At 42.6% G+C, this 22,049-nt stretch overlaps 1 protein-coding gene across 6 annotated transcripts in view; it reads right to left on the bottom strand.

The window, feature by feature from the left end:
- MITF (melanocyte inducing transcription factor) overlaps positions 1–22,049 on the bottom strand; it is a 126,898-nt gene that overhangs the window by 54,155 nt on the left and 50,694 nt on the right. Inside the window, exon 1 of one of the 6 annotated variants that reach the window (XM_054838094.1) lies at positions 2,926–3,178. The exons of 4 other annotated variants lie outside the window; for them this stretch is intronic. In XM_054838094.1, the coding sequence (XP_054694069.1) occupies positions 2,926–2,981 (56 nt within the window). In that variant the 5' untranslated portion in view covers positions 2,982–3,178. Of the gene's footprint in view, positions 1–2,925; positions 3,179–22,049 lie in introns of those variants that run through there. One more of the 6 variants, XM_054838097.1, reaches the window with a different exon arrangement.

The following is a 22,049-nucleotide window of genomic DNA, read 5'->3' on the forward strand; positions in this document are numbered from 1 at the left end:
TCCATTAGCAGTCTAATAAGCACAGTGTAATACAGACTGAGAGTTATTAGTTATGAGTGTCATGTGCCAATCCAATTAATCATGAAGTGATAACGTTTTATTAAATAAGGTTAAATTACATATCCTTTGCACAGATGCCTGGGAAATGTTAGCTCCTGCATACATAAGTTATTATGCAGATGGCCATTGCATAATAAAAGGCAACTGATCAGATTAAAATCAAGTTTGATTTTGTTGCCATCAACTCAAGAGATTAGAGACCATACCTTGTAGAGCCTAATCTACCTTCCCAGATGTGTACTGATTATTTTATCTCTGTTTCCTTGGGCAAAAAGACAGACCAGTCTTTTGTTGGTCAGTTTTGTTTTCAGAGTCTTTTAAATTGATCAAACAAGTTCTCTGGTTCCCATGCATTATTTACATGAGTTGTCTGGTTTGCAAACATTATTTTGCATTAGTTATATGTTCGTTAAGAAACTTCTCTGGAGATTTTGAACTAGAAAAATTATTCAACTGAGCTTTGTTTTTTTAATTACCAATTTAGAATTATTTTTTTTAAAGAAAAGAGAAAAGCTTCCAATGTAAGGTTTTCTTAGACAAATTACAATAATTAAAAACATAGACTAACTCCTCAAACCCAAAGCTTCTTCAAACAGAGATCAACAAGAATCAACTAAAATGCTTTAAAAAAATAAAAGCTTTCAAAACCCCTTGCTCTGGCAGGATGGACTGCCCTGCTATAAGCAGAGAAATGGCACGCAAGAGGGAGGCTGTTGCTTTTCTCCCTTCATGCCAACTGTTTGTTAATGGGTTAGTCCACAGAAAAATCAGCCAAGAAAAGCAGATTTAGCACCTCAAGAAATCCACTGAGCTGCACCAGATCTCGGAGGTCAGAGGTAAGAAATAACACGGGATTTAAATGCTCGTGTTTCATGTCTTACCCTTATCCCATTCATAATTATTTATAGAGAAAAGAAAGGCATGCACATGTAAGTATCTGACATTAGGATGAAACTATTCTGAACTTTAAAGTAAGCAGACGAGAGGTTGCCAATGCTACAACTCAAATGCTTGGCCTGACCTCCAGAAGGCATCATCAGGAAACCACCGCACAGCTCCCCTTCCAACACCCCTCCTGTTCAGTGACCACTCGTTACCTCAAAACTAAGTTTATTTGTACAGATTCTGGTTTCAGTCTCTCTACCAAGCAGTAAAACTTCAAGAAACTTTTTGTTGCCAGTACTATGTAGGTGGCTGCAAGAACACCACTTCTAGCAGCATCTAACCCGCCAGCTAGCATCGCTGTTTGGCACAGAGAGGGTAACAGAAAAGGGAAGGATACTGAAAGAAAAAAAAAAAAAAAATGCTAGGAGGAGCCAGATTACCCCTCCTAAAAAAATTAATATCCAAAACCCCAAAGAATCCGCAAACAACAAACCCCCCCCTACACAATCTCTTGTCCCCCATCCTCAGCCAAGGTAAGGGATTCTAACTACTACAGCATTTTCGCTGGAGCACTTTGTACTTCATTCCTAAAATTTAATAATTGATTGTGGGTTACAGCGACACGACACTCACCACGCCAACTGCCTGGCGCTGCTTGAAGTATCAACGTGAAAAAACCCACGACAGTTGGCACCCTCGTACGTCCTTTCTTGCCAAGGACAGAGCAATTACATAAACGGTGTGGGGACCTTTATCAGCCTTTGTAATAAAGCAAGGACTATGTTTCAGGCCTCTATATAAAAGGAGGTTTCTGCGTTTGAAGGTTAGATGTTCAAAGAGACGCGCTGCCTGCGGCTGCATCTGGTCCATCATCAAGGTAAGTGTTTTTCTGTCCCTCCAGTGCTTTCTTACCCTGACCTGCACCAGCTCCGAGCTGCTCTCCTGCAGCAGCATCGCTTACCCTACACCATGGGCTGCACCCGTAGAACGACTCGCAGCCCAAGGAGCATCCATCCATCCATCCATCCATCCGAATGCATTGAGTGCACCTGGGTGGCAGGGGGAAGGAGGAAAAAAAACCTCAAACATTGACCACGCAGGTCCACTACTCAGGAGCTAAGGACAGAATTACAAATTGAATTATCTCAGCAGATACACTTGTCTTTAAAGAAAACAAACAAACAAAAAACCCCAACACCCAAACAAAACACTTATTTAATCCTCAGCTAAGCATTTTTTTAAGTAGCTGTACACCATTTAGTAGTTTTCCATTTTTCTTCCTGTCTTTAAAACACACCTTCACAAGCTGCTGAACATAATGCTTTCTGAACTTAATGAAAACCTCTCTCATGACCCAGGAGCACTCAGTAAATAATTATTAAGCTCTGGAGGTGGCTTTTGCATGAGTGTTGACTTAATAAAATGCTGTAAGTTGATCTGCTTGAATGCCTATTTACGTGGGGACACAGCTTGCAGTATAGCTTGGAAAGCTTGATCACCACCAGATTAAGGAACAAGGTAAAACTAAAGAGGTTCAGTCTAGAAGCTGCAAAGGTCACATTTTACAATCCTTTACTACCGTTTCTGTTAAGTGGGAGATGAATAATTGCAAACCTAGAGTATCCTCAAAGACTTCCATAGAACAATCACTATAATGCACCAAATCTTTTTATGCCTAAACTGAACCTCCACTCGCCCAAATGTGTGTGCATGCCAAGAAGTTACAGAAGGAGGTATCTATAGACATATATGTATATATATTTATAACTTTCTTTAAACACTGAGTATTTTATAAGTCTTCCCCTTCTGAAAGTCACCATCGTTATCTCAGCCAGTCAGCCACAGCTGCTGTGGCTCTGCAGAAGACAGCGGCCAGCTCCCGAGCACGGTATTTTTAACTCCCAGAACACAACCTCCATCACAACAAATCAATCACGCAATCTGCTCACGGTGCCGTCGCTCCGGGAAAGCGCCACTTACAGACAGAAGCTGTCAAAGGAGCAGGGCACGAACATCTGAACTCTAACAGCTTCCATCTTTTTCTCCCCCCTCGTGTCCAAGGGCTTTTGCTGAGCACCCTTGGGTGAAAGTCAAGCAGCGTCCCGGCCGGTCGTGTCTCTAGGGGTGGCTCCAGATAAGGACCTGGCAACTCCAATCCCCACAGAGCAGCAACACGGACAGCGGTGCCCGGCACTGCAGACCTGTGCAATCCAGCACCTACCGAGGAGAAAAGAAGGGGGAAGTTGAGGCAGCCACACGCAAGGTCTTCAGATATCACAAAAAGACCCCAAAACAGCCCAGAAGTTCAGAGTTCAGCACCTCGCTGCATCTTGCCTCACCTGCATGAGAGTATTGCACAAACTCCTGATGGAGCCAGCCCGGCACGGCACAGGACTCCAGCAAGCACAGATAAACGCCGGCGCTACGTGGGGCTCGGCGTGACCCTCAGACCCGCGCCCAGGGCTGTGGCACCCGCACCATCCCGTGGACGGACAACTCGCTGCAGGTCTGGGCAGAAACGGAAGACACGGGTTGCCATTAATAGCACCTCTCCCATTCATCAATTAAAGGGGTGTGATCAGGCCATTAATGCCATCAGAAGAGTGGATAAGGGCCGTCTGTAACGGCACATTTTTCTCACGAACTTTATCGCCAAAAAGATGAAGGGAAAGGGTGGGCGCAAGACAAATTTGTTTTCTGGGACGTGACTCCTTTGCATTCGAGGCTCACCTAGGTGAACCTCCCCCCAGGAGCCGCTGGAGGTGCGTCTAACGAGCCAGACGTGCATCTGTAACGGTGCGGAGACTCGCTGTGACGGTGCACAGCACCCTAGTTCCCTCTCTTTCCCTGGTTTCACCTCTGCTCAAACAGGCTGAATCCCTCAGGCAGAAAAGGAGCAGGCAGGTGAAGACACCTACACACAAATACCTCAAGCTCCCAAAAATGTTCCATGAAGGGTTTAAAGGAATTTAAAATGTAGCTGAATGCATTACCCAATAGTGGTTTGGTGCTCTTCCTCAAACTTTCAAAGCCATCACAAACTTGGAGAAGATATTACCCCCCCCCCCAAAAAAAAAAAAAAAAAAAGGCATGAGGTGGATTTGTCTTTCACTTGAAAGACCAGTCACATTGTCAAAGGCTTTTTGAACCATTTTTCAGACAGCACAGCTACGGGTACTTCCCCCTCTAAAGAGCTTTACATACATCTGCAAAACAAAAAGCCAGATAGCTAAAACAACTAAGAGGTGATAAAAGAAAAAGCGAGGAGATAACACTCCACTAACAACCTCTGTAGTTCTTGATTTTGTAATGTAACATTTACCTTCTACCTGGGTAAACAGAGAAGATAACACCGTTGCTGAGAGGGAAGATGACGTATGATCACCACACTTTTTGATACTTTGCAACTACACAGTGCCCAGATCCGACTCCACATCGCCTTTCCATCATATCTTGGTTTAGGAACTATCTATCACTTTACACAGCCGGCTCACAAGTTTATTCACAGAGGCAACCCTGCAGAAAACAAGACTCAACCGTGTTGTGTTCACAGCTCATACCCCTCATTCACATGCTCTGAGTGTCTCCCAGCCAAAAAGCCACCGTGCTCCTCGAGGCTGAGAGCGACCCAGCAATTCCCAGCCTAAACCCCTCTGCTCAGCCGAGGTTTTCTGGTTATTGACCCCCCTGTTACGGCGTTATTCTGCCCTTTCCAAAGGAGACAAGGCAGCTTGAAGCCTCATCTCACGCAGATGACATCCTCGGTTTGCTATGCTGAGCAAACAGGATCTTAAGAAGCAAAAGGGGAAAGTGTTTATGGAAGATTTGTTTTAAATGATTAAGAACCCCAAACAGTCATAATGAAAACCACAAAGTGAATCCGGTGCTCAGTATGCGATGGGTCTGTGTTACCAGCACGTAGCACTTGCTCAATACAGTGAATACTACACACAAGGGGGAAAAAATAAATAAAATCAACCCCTAAACGCATTGCTGCAACAACTCTAACATTAAAATAATCTTGGACAGGTATTATGCAAACTCTCACTTCAATCTCTAGCCACAGTGCTAGCTGTTCATTACAGGACTTGATCAGATCAGGAAGCGTCTTCAACTTTTCTTTCTAACAAAGCAGCTCTACAGACTGCAGAAGCCAATTCCTCAGCATCCACGCGTTTTAAATAAACTTCAATTTTTGAGTTCTTAAGCATTGCTCATAGCTCTTCTACATTTTTGGGTTTTTGTGGAAGAGTTACTGGAGTAAAGAGGATTATTTTACTCTGCAGGCTGAATGACCGAGGGAGGAAATAAGCCTTAATTCAGCAACAAGTTACTTAACCAACCATTTTGATATCTACACTGCAGTTGTGATTTGCAGGACAGATGTACCAGTCTCACTGCCTTGGGAATTCACAGCAGGGACAGGAAGGTGGGATAAACTCCAGCTGTCCATGTAAGAAAGCTTTAGTGATGTTTACAAACTTGCTAATTGAGGCTAAGGGAAAGACAGTTGTTCACTGGAGGAATTGCTCAACTACAAACAAGTAGAGAAGAGACATTCCTTTGCTTAGGTCATTTAATGCAACCTACGGCATCCCTGACATGGGGTCATCTCAAACCAAGGCTCCTGGAGAAAGCAAACCCCAGCAGTCTGTCAGGTAGCACTGCTATGCTACCACGGAAACCGGCAGCATCCTCAGTACAGCCACATCCAGCAACAAGGTCCCTCTGTCCCCACGTACCCATCCGAAATCCAACCACTCCCAGTTCGGGGATTTCCCACGTTTCTGTGTGCTTATAAATTCAGGTTGCAGAACACCTCAGGGTCTGCTCTGCGGCTGCACAGGATGGCTGGGTAGGTCAGTGCCAGTGTTGATTAGGGGACCTCTTCACCCACCATCCAACACCTGTAAATTCTATCTTAAGTTTATGACATCTATATGAACTGCAGTCTTTGACAGAAATATTTAGTATTGATTTAAAGGCCAGAGTACTGTGGAACTGGCACCTCCTGGGACTGGTCTGGCAATTCCCCCTCTGTCGCCATAAAAAAAAAAAGAAAAAATCCGCACTTGTTTCTAGCCAGAAACTGTTCATGAACACCAAGGAGAGGGAAAGAGGAAAATAATTACTTAAACTTAAGGTCACATGTAAATAAAAGAAATGCCAAATCAAAAGCCTGATACGGAATGAAGTCTCATTCAAAATAAGAACATGCAAGCAACGCTTACACTTTCTGATTTCAAAGCATCAAAATATATACAAACAGATCCTCCTTAGTCTATTCATAAGTCTTTTCTTAACTTGTAAATACAGCCCTGCTTAATTCCATTTTGCCATCACCCTTTCGTTCTGCATCTGTCTCATGTTACATCTAAAAAGCACGAGCTCTTCTCAAAGAAAAGACATCAGGAAAAACCCTCAGAAACAACTTTATGCAACCAACTAAATTCTTAAAAATTAATACAACTGCTGCACTTCTAGAAAAAAACTATTTTAAAGTAAAACTATTCAGCATGCACAGTGTTTTGCACTGTTTCATGACAACTGAGACATGCTGTCCATGCAGCTTGCTGCAGGAATACCACTTCTTACTTTTCAAAATACATTACAGCCATTGGTTTATTTTTGGGGCAGGGAAAAAAAAAAAAAAAGCAGCCAACTCAAAACTATTTACAAGCCTTTTTGTTAGACCTTAATCTCTTCTGCACTGCCAGAAGCATAGCACTTGAATGGCTATTTCTGTTCAAAGCTATTTTTGTTGTGGAACTACTGCAAACTCCTGAATCATGTAAACAGAGGCAAGAGCCAAAAAATGTTTCACTGGACTTGAAGTTCACATCTGCCTTAGTTACTAGGACAAAAAAAAAAAAAAAAAAAAAAAAAAAGGCAGGCGCTTAGTTTATAACCAATAAATCCTGCAAAGACTACAGTTAATCATGAATTCTCGCAACAGGGTTTTGTTTAATCTGGTTTATTTAGCATTCGTGACCTTGGCAAAGTACCTGCGAGAAGACCCACCATTACTCTGGAGCAGCAATTAACACCTTCTGTTATTTTAGGCTACAGCGGAGGACTATGCTGCAAGTTTATAAATGTGGTTGGCTAATGTAGGCTGTAAAGTCACCTGGAAATGATGTACTATCGTTCCAGACTTGCTGGAGCCCAGCAGCCAACAGTATTGCTGTCCCTAAAAAGCCGTATTGAAACGGCGCTCAGCCTGGACTTGCCAGCAGCTGCACGTTTCTGCAAAAGAAATGCTTGGCAAAACATGCTGCTGGGAGCAAAATGACCCTCCCGTTTCTTTAGCTTCTTGGGTGAGAAAGGTTTGCGCTAGAAACCATTCCCTCACTTCGACCTGCCGCTTTGGATGCAAACTTCACTTCTATTCCTCCTGATCCTCCTCCAGCAGGAAGGATCCTCAATGTTCCCAACATGCCGGAAACCATGAAAAGCCCCAAAACAACAAAAACCCACGCAGGTGCTTGATCCCAACCTGCCGCAGATTTCAAAGAGCTACCACTGCAGGCAGGGACAAATTCTGCCAAGTGGCCTTTGGCACTGAACTGTAGAAGAGATACTACAGGTACGAGGACATGCAGCATATTTTTGGATAAGAACAGGACATCAGAGGTGGATTAAGGAAAACAAACAAAAAAGTTTTCTTCATTATTCACGAAAAAAAATCTGGATTAAATCATAGTAGTCTGTTTTTGCATAGAACCATTTGCTGAACTCAGAAATTTAGTAGCTGCCTAATAATACTGAGTTGCCAATATGTGCCTTAATACACTGAAAACATTTTTCCCATCCTTTTAGAGAGGGTGCTGCAAAGCCACACTCAGCAACTGCAATTGGTTTTCCAAGTACTCAGAGGACAAAAAAAAAAATCATTTAAAAATATATCTATTTTTAGCAACCTCCAGAACAAACAAGATGATTTGTTATTCTTGTTTTGTTTTTAACAGCAGATAATAAAATGTCTTGTCCATTTATACTTGCATTATCTACCACTTACTTTAGTTTAAGACTGTACAAATCAGTCAGGAAGAGTCAAAAAATATTTTACCTTAAAAGCATTAACCTTATATATTGTTATACTTCTGTGTTCCTTCTCTTCACAGAGCTATAACCTGGCTATACAATTCCTAATCTTAATAGAAGGATGTATATTGGGTTTGCCTAGAATGGGTATTATAGACTACTTAAAACTGTATTAAAGAGAGTATTAACCCCTACCCACTCAGTACAGGAAGTGAGGTTCACCTGTCAGAATGCCAATGTTCTTCAATTAACACTTGCACAGTCAAAGCATTTGCAATCCTAGTCACAAATTCTCAAAAAAAATTTAAAAAACCCCAAACAAACAAAAAAACCAAAACACCAAATACCCCAAAAAACCAACACACACACAAAAACCCCAAACTACCAAAACCAAACCACAAATCCCACGTCTGGACCAGGGCAAGCCATCTTCTGCAGGATTAGTTCTTGCTTTGCTCGCTGCCAGACATCTCCCTTCGTGCACTAGATGGAGCTTTGTCCCCTGCCTGCCCGGCCCGCGGCTGGCACCGCGCTTCATGACGGATGAAAAGAGTGAAGAGGCAAGGGGTGAAACGCCGACCTCACCCCGGATAAACAGAGCGTGCACAACGGCTTCAGGCACGGCACGACGCCCTGCGAGTATCTGGGCTCTCACTGTACGCCCCCCGCCCCGGTCCTGCTCTCCTCCCGCCCCCATTAATCTCTCGTTCAAACACTGGTTTGGTATTTTCAAAGAATCAAAGATTTCAACAACTCCAAATCCCAAACCATGTTGCAACTTCTACCGGCCTTCAGGCACCACCTTGAGCTCGCACCACATTAGAGTTACGTTGTTTTTCCTTCCCTCGCAGAGGGACAGCATTTAAGCTTATTTCCAAATGACACACCTGAATTGCTCACTGGCTTTCCTGGACCCCTCTTTATATTCCTGCTTATTTTCTTTCAAAATAAGCTCTTCAATCTCCCCTCTAGTAACCCAAAACATCTGTATCTAATGGCTCCACTAAGGCTCCAGACTTGGATCCATTGACACTTCTAGGAAACAACTCATTGATTAAAATACCCCATGATTTGTATTTGCTGGATTTGGTCTGTATCGTTTCAGAACACAGTTCAGGAGAAAAAGCTCATCCTTCTGGTGAGCTGCCACAACTCCGTTAGGATCTTTCAAAGCACAACAGGATATAGTCTATCATCGGTATTTCTACGATGATAAACTGAATGGGACAGAGAGGAGCCCAGGGGAACGAGTCACTCCTATCATCACAAGTGGCCAACATCACAACTCAAACGTCAAAAGTAGTGGCCTCAGGCTCTATCAGACAAGGTAATACCAGAGAGGATGGGGAAGTGCTGGTGTCAGTAGTACAAGACATCTGTGTAAGACCTTGTGGGCAAGGGCTCCTGCCTGGGCACCTCTGCTCAAGAACTAGGAGCTGAAACTGAAGTGACGGGAGAAACAAGAGCCCACTTTATAGCAGGAAGCTAAAGAAAAGTTTGGCATTTTAATCTCACAAAATGGAGGTTGAAAGGGATGAGTGTTGCTGTCTATAAATACAGCAGAGAAACAAACACCCAGGGGAGAACAACCCTGGCACTTCACCAAGCAATACAAACCAGCTATGAACAAGATTAAATTGGTACCAACAGTCTCATTCTGAGAAGTCCAGTCCCAAAACCATTTCCAACTGGAGGACTGGCAAAGGAACAACTCACTTCTATTCAGATAAAGACTCATTGCCTAATCAAAGTAGGTCACTGTGGAACGAAGCACCCAGTAACGAATTACGAGCCACAGAAGACGCCCTCCAGCCAAAGGCTCCAACAGGACAGATGCAGGACAAAGCAAAACTCTTCGGCAGAGCATACAGATCTGAAGTAGCACTGGAATATAGTATTGCAGAAAACAGGAGCTGTTGCCTTCCCATACATCAGCATGGCCAAATGCAATAGTTCTGGAAGGCGAGCATCCTAGCTTGAACAGGCTTCTCAGCAGGTCCCACCAAAACAAAGATGCTCTTCTAGAGCTACCAGCCCATCCAGACCCTAATGAAACATTCCTCACATCATCTGGCGCACTGGCTCAGCTGGAAAGCTAGTCAGCAGTCATTGTGCTGCAATTTCTTGGAAGTTCTCTCTTTCCCTCACCCCCACCTTCAAGCACATCGTTGCCCGTATCCTCTCCTATGTCAGCCCAGCTGAGTGAGCCAGAGTTCAGAAGTGTTGAACTAAAGCAGTAAATAATACCTCAAAAATGCAACCCCTCCTTTCTAACTAATTTAGAAATAACTGGAGTGCCTGTGTCACCATTTTACAAATAAGTGACTGTAGTTTAGCTGGCTCCACCTTTTGTGTCTGGTTGCTACACTGCTGCCCAGACTTCTGCACTGAACCATACAGAGACTAGAGGGGTCTTCCTTAATTTGGGGCAGCCACATGTTCAGATGGAGTAAGTCAATGGATAAGGTTAACTGCAAGTACTAACATTAGGAAAAGGTCTGAAAACAGGCTCCAAATAAAGGTCATTTTTCTCATGCAAAAGTTCCTCCAAGTCAGTGTTTCTTAAATAGGCAAAAACTCCCATCGAGCAGTACAAATAACTGACATAATAGCGCCAAAAGAAAGCTAGAGTTAGAAAACTGTGGGAGCGGGTGATGAAAAGGAGAATCTGTTATTCGTTCACATCAGAACCATCAGCCACAGCCTCTATTTTCTTTCTGTTGACCACACCATGCTACTCAGTTTCACTGGCCCAGTCAGTGTCAAGAAGCTTTGCCTAAATCAAACATTCAAGTAGGTCACTAGTTTTGAGCAAAAATATTTGTTTCTTTAATCAGTCATGGAACAAAATAAAAACAGGAAAATAAGAGGCACACCTACCATACTTTCTTCCCCTAGAAGGCTGCCCCTGGTTTCCAGGCCATGGCTTCCTGACCAGCCCAGGGGTGCCTTGAACAGTCCAGACTGGACAGCCAAAACTAGTCAGTGAATTTAAGGGTTTTTTTCAGGTCTAGATGTTTACAACATGCATCTAAGTTACAGCACACTTTGATAGAGGAAGAACACTCATTCCCTTCCAGGGAGTTTGCTTTGCAAGGAGAACTAAGCCAATTCACCTTCAAGAGTCTAAACACTGCCCCTTCATTTGCCCACCACTTTCTGCCACGTGGAAAGCTGGAGTTCTCATGCTTAAACTACCAGGCTCATCTATAGAAGCTCACCTGCCCTTCTTCTCCCAATCGAAAAACTGATAACCCAAAGATTACGGGTCCCCCCCAACACAAACATAAAACCAAGAAATACTTAATACAGAAAGGGACATCTTAAAGTAGATTGAAAGGTGTCCCTCAGATCATCTCTGCATTGATTCTCTGTGCACCTTCTAAGACAAGACAGCAGCTGAAGGGTCCAACAGCATCTGACAAAGATGCCATCACTCATAATGACTTTCAACACAAGAATTTTAAGCAGAGTCTCTTCGGGGACTTACTTGGGGACACACAGCCTGGGCAGTAAAGACAGGACTTGAAACCACATCTCTAAATCCCAGTATCATCCATCCTCTGCAGCCAACAGTCATGCATCGTTCATTATCCTACCTGGCATTGACAAGCAACACAAGACACAACTGAAGGTGGACCTGCCAGGCTCTTGCAACACCTACTCGCAAGTTTAGCGGAGAAGAATCCTTTCAGCCCGTTACATCAGCATAAAACCCCAAACCCTTGGCATCTAGTTACTGTTCAACGTCTTGGACTTGCCACCCAAAATTTCCACTGAAGTTCAAAAGTGGAATGGAATGAAAACACCTTCACTGGCCATCTTATTTCCAGCCTGGGAACAAAGAACTTCAGCCTTTGGTGCTCTTTTAATACAGTCTAATTTATTCTGCAAAGTAATAATTAAGTACACAAAACCAAAGTATGCAACCTGAAAAACATCCTCCCATCTGGCAGAGCAAGCACTTTCTAAAGACACTTATATTACCTTATGCCACTAAAATTGTTTGGATTTTTTAAAATAATTGGGGGAAAGGAGAGACAATCTACAAAATATACAATAATGTTAAACTGAAAACGCTACATTAAAAAAAAAAAGCAGATCAAATGCATTATTAGGTAATATGTTCTAATTGTTAATTCCATATACAAGTTATTTGAAACTGAAGTCTTTAATATTTGAATGCTTACATATGAGTTTTTAAAAATCCAACAAGTGTTTAGTACTACTACAAAGCCAGCACACTAAATCTTTCCAGACTGGGGTTCAAAAATTCCCTGAAACAAGAGTAAAAAAGCCTTAGGGAAAAAAAGAAAGAAAAAAAAAATATTCAGATTTCACCACCAACCCCACCACACGCCTCTGCAGAACCAGCACCAGGTAAATGTTGGGATTGCAAAATCAGCCAGAATAATACAGTTCCCAGGCCAAAGAGTTTTGGTTTTTAAACAGGTCCGAGACCTTGGTACTGCAGTGGCCTGGAACAGGATTGCAAATGGAGCACCAGCAAGTGCCAGCAAAGGAGGCACTCAAGACTCTGATACCAACGGTCTTACAAGCAATAAAACAGCCTTATAGTTACTACTTCAGGTAAGCTGTATCCTTCCTTGTTTAAGGATACTGCCATAAAAAGGGCAATAAAAGGCTACTGTGATTCCACTGAACGCAAAAGATTATAGTATGAGAGGGTGAAAAGCCGTCTCCATGCCCATGTGCAAGTAACAGACTGAAGTTAGTAGGAATGGTCTGATTCACCTCCAGGAGAAGACCGTGGCACTTCCAACACCGCCTAATGAAAATAAGCTGAGTAGCGTTCTCAAAGCAAAACCAAGCCACAAAAATCCCCAAACCGCCCACTGAACTGTGGCAACTCCTGATGTATTACTGTAAGGACATACTACTACAGGGATAACTCATGGGTGAGACCAATTTTCCAACATCGCTCTCCTGTGCTGATAGTCCTCCCACCCCAAACAAAAAGGTGCACCCCCCCAGTCTTGCTTCCCTGGGGTAACAGGCTCCAGAAAACCTAAAGGCGGCAGTTTTGTTAGAAACTGGCCAATGTATTCTAGATTTAGCTGCAGCAGCTTAAACCCCCAGTTTCTAACTAATATATTGTTTTCTCACTGCATTATTCAACAGCAGCATCATTTCATCAACTGTCCATGTACTAGCCTCCGAGAAGCAATATCCAAGAGCTCTTCTATAATAACATTTTCCATCATAACTAGAGCAGCAAAGAAAAATTGATATTAGCAGAAAATTGCTGAAATTTTCTATAGCAAAGTCCATCTTTATAATTTTTCATTTGAGATTAAATGCCCTGAAACTCTTTGGAACTAATAAAACAAATACGCAAATTCCCCCCCCCCCCACACATTTTTGTATTGGTTAACATTTCACATGCATAAAAATTTAAACACTGAACTCCAAGCTAGAATGGCCAAATCATATACTTTCCTCATTTCAATTCAAAAGGTGAATAAAACTATTTCCAATGGGTTTGGGAACCTATAGATGCATGGGAAGAAGACAAGGAAATAAAAAACCCAACCAAGCCAAAGTATCTACAAAAAATAGATTTAAAACTGCATTTCTGCATAGCAATAAAACATTATACTGCTTGGAAACATCCTTCCACTCCTCTTTAACATAATGGTGGTATGAATTACTGCCAAAGTAAACTTCAAAAATTTGTTTGCCATGGAGGAAAACCAAGCAAACTGAAGTTTTATGCGCAGAATCCCTTTTCAAGAGTGTGAAGGTCTCTCTGGTCTCTTTACTGCCAGGTAATTTCAAACTTTTATGTCTACATATTTTATTGTGCTTGCAAAACTTTAAAAAAAAAAAACAACAAAAACTGGCAGATTAAAAAAAATTCCACTCCTAAGAGTAAAAAAAGCCCTGCTAAATGCCCTGTGTAACTGTATCACCAAGTGCAACATTTTTCCTATTCTATCAGTCTACTCCCAAAAGCTTGGCCTCTGAAAGCAAAATATTATTTCATGTAGCAAAGGGACAAGGTATGTTTTTTAAAAAAATGTTTGTAGAAAATCCAGGAATAAGATGTATTTACAATTTTAATGAAAGTAAAACACAAGTTACTTAATCTATACTCTATAAATGGCAGTTTCTGACCATTAACAACTGTAAATACAGATAAGACCTTTTATTCAACTATCTTGCTAAATTTCAAGTTTCTGTAAGCAGCTAGATAAAGCAGCCCAATTATTCCTGCCTTGCTTATCTGTTATCTAAAAACCACAGACAATATCATTTCAGACACTAAAAAAATCCTTGGAACTTTCTATGCTGGGGCTCAGCCGCCCCAAAAGATCTCTACGTACAAGCAAGATTTTTCCTTCTCCATCCTTGATTTCCATTCTAGGTCTTCTGCATTTCCATGGTTTTAAGTCCATATCTTCAGCGCACAAACATCTAAGCAAATAAACGTTCTGAAGTAACTTTCAGAAATTGCTATGTTACTTATTCAAGATATTTCTCATGGTATTTGCCCTCGTAGCCTCAGGATTTAAGCTCAGCTTGCAAGGTCAGACTCTTAACTTCTGCAGGATTGGGGAGAAAAAGCGGCTGATTTTAATGAGATTATTAGACAGCAACTTTCACTGAGCATTTAATTACAACATTAAATTCAAGCATACATTCAGTGCATTGTAACTAAATTTAGCCGGGACACGGTCCCAAACTCAAGGAAATCAATAGGAGTATTTCATTCTTGCTTCCCATGGACTAATGTTCTTTTGGCACAGATGGTATTTGACTACAGATTTGCAGCTGAAAACTCGTCTGCCCTTATTGCATCTGAGGAAGCTGCACCGAAACGGCAATCGCGAGGCAGCATCGACCCCACCACGTACAGCATCAGTTCCGCAGTCCACGGCGCTTGCGACGGAGCGAACCATGAACCAGCTGGCTGAACATTAAAGCACATACAAAGGTCTTGTGCATGCTTGTTAGACTGTTTCTTAGAAGAAAAAGAAATGAGCAAGGAAATATTTACCACCCTGTCCAGGTTTGGGATTTTTGTTGTTGTAAATCAGATAATTTCTTAATTTTATTCCTACCTGGGCCAGGAGCGGAGGGAGCGGGGAAAAACAACAAAAAAAAAAATATCATACACCACTTTGTTCTCCAACTCCTGCCAGCCCGCTGCAGGAGCTGACGTGCAAACACAACCCCGTGCTGGCACCAGAGGTGACAATTGCTCTGTACAACTCTGCTACAGCTTAGAGAAGAAAAAGGACCAAGAACTTACCCAGGGAATTCATTCTTTCACGTTTCGATCCAGCAAGGCAAGAGCTCACAGGGAACTACGCTCCTGATGGCCCCAAAACCAAGACTAGACAGAAAGGTCTTAGTAAGCACCGGCTTCCAGAAACTGCACTTCCACTCCTACCATCCACCTCCTAACCCTGCCGCTGCATTTGTGGCTGCCTTTGTTAGAATACTTCTGCAAATGAAAACAGATGAGTAACCATTGCTGCTGTAGCAAACTCCCAAGCCCATGGTCACTAATAATAGCTTTGTTCCTTTTATTACTAAACAAAACCAAAAAAAAAAAAGTTTAAATGCTTGTATAAAATGCACATTGCTGAATGTTTCCTTTCATTGATCCAGTGCCGTTTCCCATACGAGCTTAGGCCCAGGTCTCTCGAACAATTTATGTGGATCAACACAATGCAGAGCAATCTCAGGGTTGTTGAAAAATAAAAATAATCGGGTTTTGCGCTCCTTCCTTTAGCTATTAGGACTTCAATTAAAAAAAAAAAATAAAAATCTGAACAGAGACAGTCCCACTTTTTGCACAAACTTAAGCCCAAATGCAGATCTGAGCTCTCTCGTACGCGACATCCCGGAGCTTATGAATTCAGAAAGGCAGAGGTGCTTTGGCAGGCTGAGCCCCCGGCTCCCCACCAGCACGCTGGCCCCCGCGCCAGCTCCCACCTGGCTCCAGGAGCAAGCAGGTGGGACGGGAGGGAGAGGGCAGGGTACGGGGCACGAAAAGCGGAGAACGGCAACACGAGAGGAAGAACATGGAGAGGGTACAAAGCCATTGCTGTGAAACGACAGTGGGAGAACGAGGAGAAGAAAGTCTTCCCTTGCACAAACCCCAAACTGGTTCACTGCTTGTAATAAAAAACCAAAAAACAAACAAAATCCCCTTTTGTTCAAAAGTTCTGATTTTTTTCTCCCTAGAATCAAATCAATTACAGAAACTCCTTAAAGTAACAAAAATAACTGGCTTGCAAATCACCCTTTTATCAGAAAATCTGCCATATTTCTACCCGACGGAGCCTTACGCTACACACCCGCTTCGGTACAGGATCTGCTGTAGCCTCCTACTCCCACGCTCGCGCCTGTGACGGAGCAGAGACCGAGCCTTTCCGCTCCCCTGGCCCGACGTGTGGGTTTTCTCACCCACCTCCGATTGAGCCGTAGCCCTGCCAAGCCCAGGGCCGCCGTTAGCCTCACGATGTTCCTGGGAAATGACTCTGAGCCGCTGGCCTTCCAGCATGGGTGCCAAAGCCAAGTAGACATCAAGAAAAAAAAATAATAGAATGTTTTGAAGTCAGTGTTTTCATATTGTTAACATCCTGAAGTTTCCAGTGCTTTTTAACTTATTAATTTCTATCATTGGGTTGACTGTTGCTGAATAATCCCAAGCACCGCATGGCAAGTGGGTTTTTTTTGTTGTTTCCCCCCCCAGGAAGTAACCAAGCCAGAAGCAGCGAAAGCATCCTCTTGTTCTTGTGCGAGCCTTTCTTTTTTTTTTTAGTTTATTTGAACAATGGCACCATGAAATAGCTTACAATAATGACTGTTACAAAATAGGAAGCTGAATTATTAGGCAAGCTTCATCTGTGTAACTCAGTCAGGCTAGGGAGGATATGACAGGCACGAAGACGACAAAGGACCAGACTCGGTGACCCCAGGCATCTCTTTCAGGACTCGGTTTCTGCAACTGAGTTACTTAAGAGTTGAAGTTTGCTTTTGCTCATTTACGAGACGCACCGTTCCTATAAGTGCAGCAACGAAGCGCGTGCAGTTTGCAAGAAAGTGGATCACCAAGCGTGCACGCAGAAAGCAAACACTTCAGAGAGGCTGTGATAAGAGCTTTACCTGAAAATACGTTTCAAAATGGAAAAGCAACATTTAGTATTTAATCTCTTTAGTGTACAAGAGGTACACACAGCAGGACAGGTAAATCATGAGTTAGTCTTTAAACAAATAGCCTAACATAGCTTTTGCAAAGCAACAAAAAATAACTGTTGAAAATGGCCTTTAAGTAGCACCAACATTATTTTAGTTGCAAGGTACAAAAGGACAGAATTTCTATGCGCCTGCTGAGAGCATCCCTGGGACCGGCTCTGGGGTGAGACACTGGACCAGATGATCAGTAGCTGAAGGCAGACACCCGCCATCCTGTCATTACAATAACCCTCCTGAAACTACGAAAATCAGGTCTGAGCGCTCATCTGAGCACTACTTCTGTAGATAACTGCAACACAAGCGACTGAGCAACAGCAATACAGGAACCCGTAAGTGAATCATTAACGAGCAATGATTTCTCCATTACTCACCGTGCATATAGAGTTACTGCGGGCGAGATTTGTTTCTAAAAAAAGGGAACAGCCAACAACATGAGTACTAACACATTCATCAAAGCTCAACACAACGTAAAAAGGAAAGAGGAAGGCACGGCTATCGGTCAGTCTTTGCCCAGAAGAGCCCTTCATTGAGGACGGCTCCATGGAGCAGCAGTGCTGGGAACAGCATCGCACACCACCTCCTTCCACGGGGGTCGTGTTCAGGGGCTCAGGTCAACTGGTTGTTGATTTTGCATTATGCTACGAAATTATTAACTCATTCTACAAAAGCTATAGATCTGTCAGACTAGTGATAGAGATCAATAGCCAACAACCTAAATGTCAACGGTTTGACCTCTAGGCAAGGGTTACCATGCCCCTTTACTCACGTTCTACAGTAAACACTCCTAGTACATTTTCTCCAAGCATTTGCGGTCTATGCTACTGAAAATAAGCAACAGGAGAACCGAGCTGACATTCTCAGCCAATCTTCAGGCAAGATTAGCAAGCAATTAAAGCTGTTGTATGAGGAATGTTAAGTGTTCTATGACTTCATGCCAAACATGAGCTAGTCAAGCACTGGAATTTATTTTTTACAGTTCTGTTCTATACAGAAACAGAAGACGAATTTAAAGAAAAGATTTTTGAAGCAAGGATTCAACCGATTACCCAAACATCTATTACCGCTTAAATACTAATATATGCTGAAAGAAATTCTGCATCCAAAAAGGACATGCAAAGCATTCTGATTGCTTCCTGCCAAAAATGCCAAAGTTCATATATTCCTACAAAACATTTCAATTTCATCCAAACTGGGTGTGCGTGTGTGTGTTAATAGGGTTTTTTTATTGTTTTGTTGGCAAAACATAATTAACGCTTATTTGAACTGCACCCCAGCCGGTTTGGGTGCAGCACAGCCAGGGAACACTTTTAAAGCCCAGAACCAAATCTCAGCCCCAAAAGCAAATGAGTGCTTTGCCACTGATTGCCTACAGCCAGATCCACCAGGACAGGTAGCAGAGAACACTGCTTTTGTCCCAAAATTTGATCATTTAGTCCCAGCTACACCTCTTCATTAAGCTGCCAGGAAAACTAGACAGAATAATAGAGAAAACCATGCATTTCATGAGGCTAAGAGTTACAACAAGAGGAAAAGTTTGAGTACAACACAAAATAAAGTAGATTTTGTAAACTGTCACTCACAGCAAGCATCGCACAGCTTGCATGGGTTTGATAATATGAGTTGAAATTAATTATTTTCATAAACACACCAACTGGAGCAGGGAAAAAACGTCACAATGAACAAAGCGAGTAAAAGAAGTTAAATAAGGCAACTGAAGCCTGAGCTACAGTTTCAGACTGATCTGCTGTTGTATAAAGAATGCTCTAGTTGGAGATTAGGGGCGAGAAGTAAGAACTCATTAGCTCTTCTTCAGGGTTCATGATTCAAATCTGACAAAACACACACTTCAGTGTTTCCAAGCTTAAAGAAAATTCCAGCAGGGTCATGGAAGATGCTATTTATAGCTGGCTTAATCTCTGCGCACTCAAACACAGCTTTTGTACACACACATATTTTGTTAGCACTTAAAGAAAAAATCTGTTACTGAAAACTTAATCATCCACAAGTTCTGAAAATGCAAATGAGGTTTTCCGCTTAATATTAGCTGCTCCTGACTGAATGGCACCAAAAATCAGCCTATAGTTTTTCCAGACAAAACTGTTACTGAGGAAAAAAAACCACCACACACCAAAAAAAAAAAAAAACCCACACCAAAAAAAACCACCCCAAAACCCAGGTCCTGGAAAATATTCAGTGACAAAACTGAGAGAGAAGAATGTGGAAAGTTACCAGCAATTAACTTCTTCAATAGGAAACAGACTCTTCCCACCCTCAATTTACCTCTCAGTACAGCTGAGATTGTTCTGCAACCTGGAACATCCAGGCGGTGAAATGCATTGGGAAGTGCCCGGCACTGGCAGCTGGAAGCCAACAACCCTGCAGCCTGGTCCTTAAGGTCATTCTGCAAACATAAGCATTGCTAAGCCCTCTGACAAAAAGAAAATACATTAGAAATCAATGGTCCGCTGCAAAGATCATTTAGGTCTGGGGCTGTTAGTAAGAGAGCACAGCAAATGGGTCAGACACCTGTGTAATCTACACCAGGTTCGGGGAGAGACAATGGGACAGCACCCACGCCAGGCAAACGGTGCCTCACCAAACTGACCGCCTTCTACAATAGCTGGCTCAGCAGACAGAACCAGAGAGCAGCGATCACTGTTTACATGACTACAAGATGCGAGGAAATCTGGACAGACTGCCCAGCTCTACAGGTAGTGGTCAGCAGGTCAACCCACACTGGATGGGTTGATTAATAGCAGCCGTCCTTGGCGGGGGGGTCAATGCTGTTCAACATTTTCATTAGTGATCCTTGGGAGATAAGCAAAGCTTGACTAGACAAGGCTGCTTAGAGCCTTACTCAACTTTGAACTTGGACATTGAGCCAAGGGGTTGGACCAGATGACCTTCAGGGGTCCCTTCCAACCCAAATCATTTTTAGTCCAGAAACACTGGAGTTTAGTCTTTGTCTCATAAATTACTTATAATATACTTAAAAATATTTTATTCATCCAAGTTCGAAAGGTTTCAGCCATGGCAGATGGGATCAAGGCCCAGGCACTGCATCACCCTTGGAAAGATATACAAGAACGTTTATAGTTGCGACAAGACTCTTGCTACTCTTCAATAACTGCTCTGTGCATGTATTGCTACACAGGCTCCACACAAGTCATTTACTCACAGGGCCCTTGTTGTTGTATTCTTTATTAATCCTTATAAGTAAGTTTGTCCGTTGACCTACTGTAATCTTAAGAGATTCAGAGGCTGAATGTTCCTACCAGCCAAACTCTTTTAATGGAATTAAATAGAGATATCATGTAAGCTTTTAATAATGTTGACAACTACTAAAATTCAGTTAGCTGAGCCAACAAGAAACCACTGAACCCTTACATACATTCTCCTCTCCTCATCGAGCATGCCCAGCACAGAACACCATGTGGAGATGTCAAATTTCCCTAAACGCCTTCTTAAAATACTAACGGATCAAATCTGACTGTAAAGGAACGGTGAGCAGCTGAACCCTCCTCCTTCCCCCGAAACAACATTCTGGTGAGTCAGCCCTCAGCATTTTTCCTCCTCAAATGCAGCACACACACAGGTTGTTTATTTAGCCTACTGCTATTCTGCAACAGTGCCACTGCCCAAGATCACTTTTTATTACCTTTAAGCAAGTTTAGGAAAAGATTATAGGTTGGAGGAGCACGGCAGAGCATCTCCTTTACCAAATGCTACTGACAGTGACAACTCCACATTACTGACACGCTGCATTTATGGCTTTGAGTTAATAGCTACTCAGCGTTGAAAACAGAAGTGCTTTACCAATGTACATGCATTGGAAAAAATTAAGCAGAATCGGTCAGAATCTCTCCTCGTTAGTTTTCTGTACGTGACAGAAATCTTCTAGCAGTCATAATTAGTTACCAGCCGACATTTCTCTTAAGGTACGCCTCAAGGAAACTTGATGTACATCCAAGCTTCTGCAAGCTTGCTGCTTTCTGTTGGATGCATCTTTCATTTTCCCTAAGAGTGCAAATCATGTTCTGCAAAGGCTACAGCATGCCAGGGATACTTAAAATAGAAAGGCCTGTAGCTGGTGATACTGCAAATATAAATACAGCTACTGGTATAGCGGTGGGAGTAATAGCAGTGACATGGACCCAGAGCAGCCCCGCGGTCAAACTCCACTGGCAAGCTGCCGATGGTTCCCTAAAACACAAGCAGAAGGGAACGGCCATTTCACAGTTTGAATGGGCATAATGCAAACGAAATGAGTTGTGGCAAATTCATAGCATAATTCTAACCCTTGGCTTCAGTGTTACTAAATTGAGGAGTTTCAGCGCAGGAAGGGAGGTAAGAGAGCTACAAAAGTGCTTTAGTAAGGTAACGGTTAGAGAGTGAGCTGATTGCAAATCTGTAATTTTGACCTTGCCGTACAAACAAAAAAAAAAAAAGCATTTGCAGTTGGCAGCTGGGGCATCATGTCTAACTGCCACTTTTGTGTGACCAGGGAAAAGCACAACCATGGCTTTCTGTAATAGCAGACTTTAGAGAAGGAAACACACACCAAACCAAGAACCTCAGAGGAAAAAGCTGGACTAAGAAAAGCTTAGCCACCAAACTAGCAAAGCCTACGAACCTTAAAGTCTGCTTAAAAATATTAGATGTCAAAGTTATCAAAGCACACCACCAGCTAAAACTGTGTCCAAGCCTAATATATTAATGTCATGTTTATTTTTGTCCCTGACTCCAGACTAGGTGCTCCAGCTATATTCGTGCTTCTTGCAGCATTTGAAAGGAAACACACAGACTGAGCAGAGTAGCGGAGGGTGTAT

This window comes from Grus americana, chromosome 11 (genome assembly GCF_028858705.1).
Source record: "Grus americana isolate bGruAme1 chromosome 11, bGruAme1.mat, whole genome shotgun sequence".
Classification (NCBI taxonomy): domain Eukaryota; kingdom Metazoa; phylum Chordata; class Aves; order Gruiformes; family Gruidae; genus Grus; species Grus americana.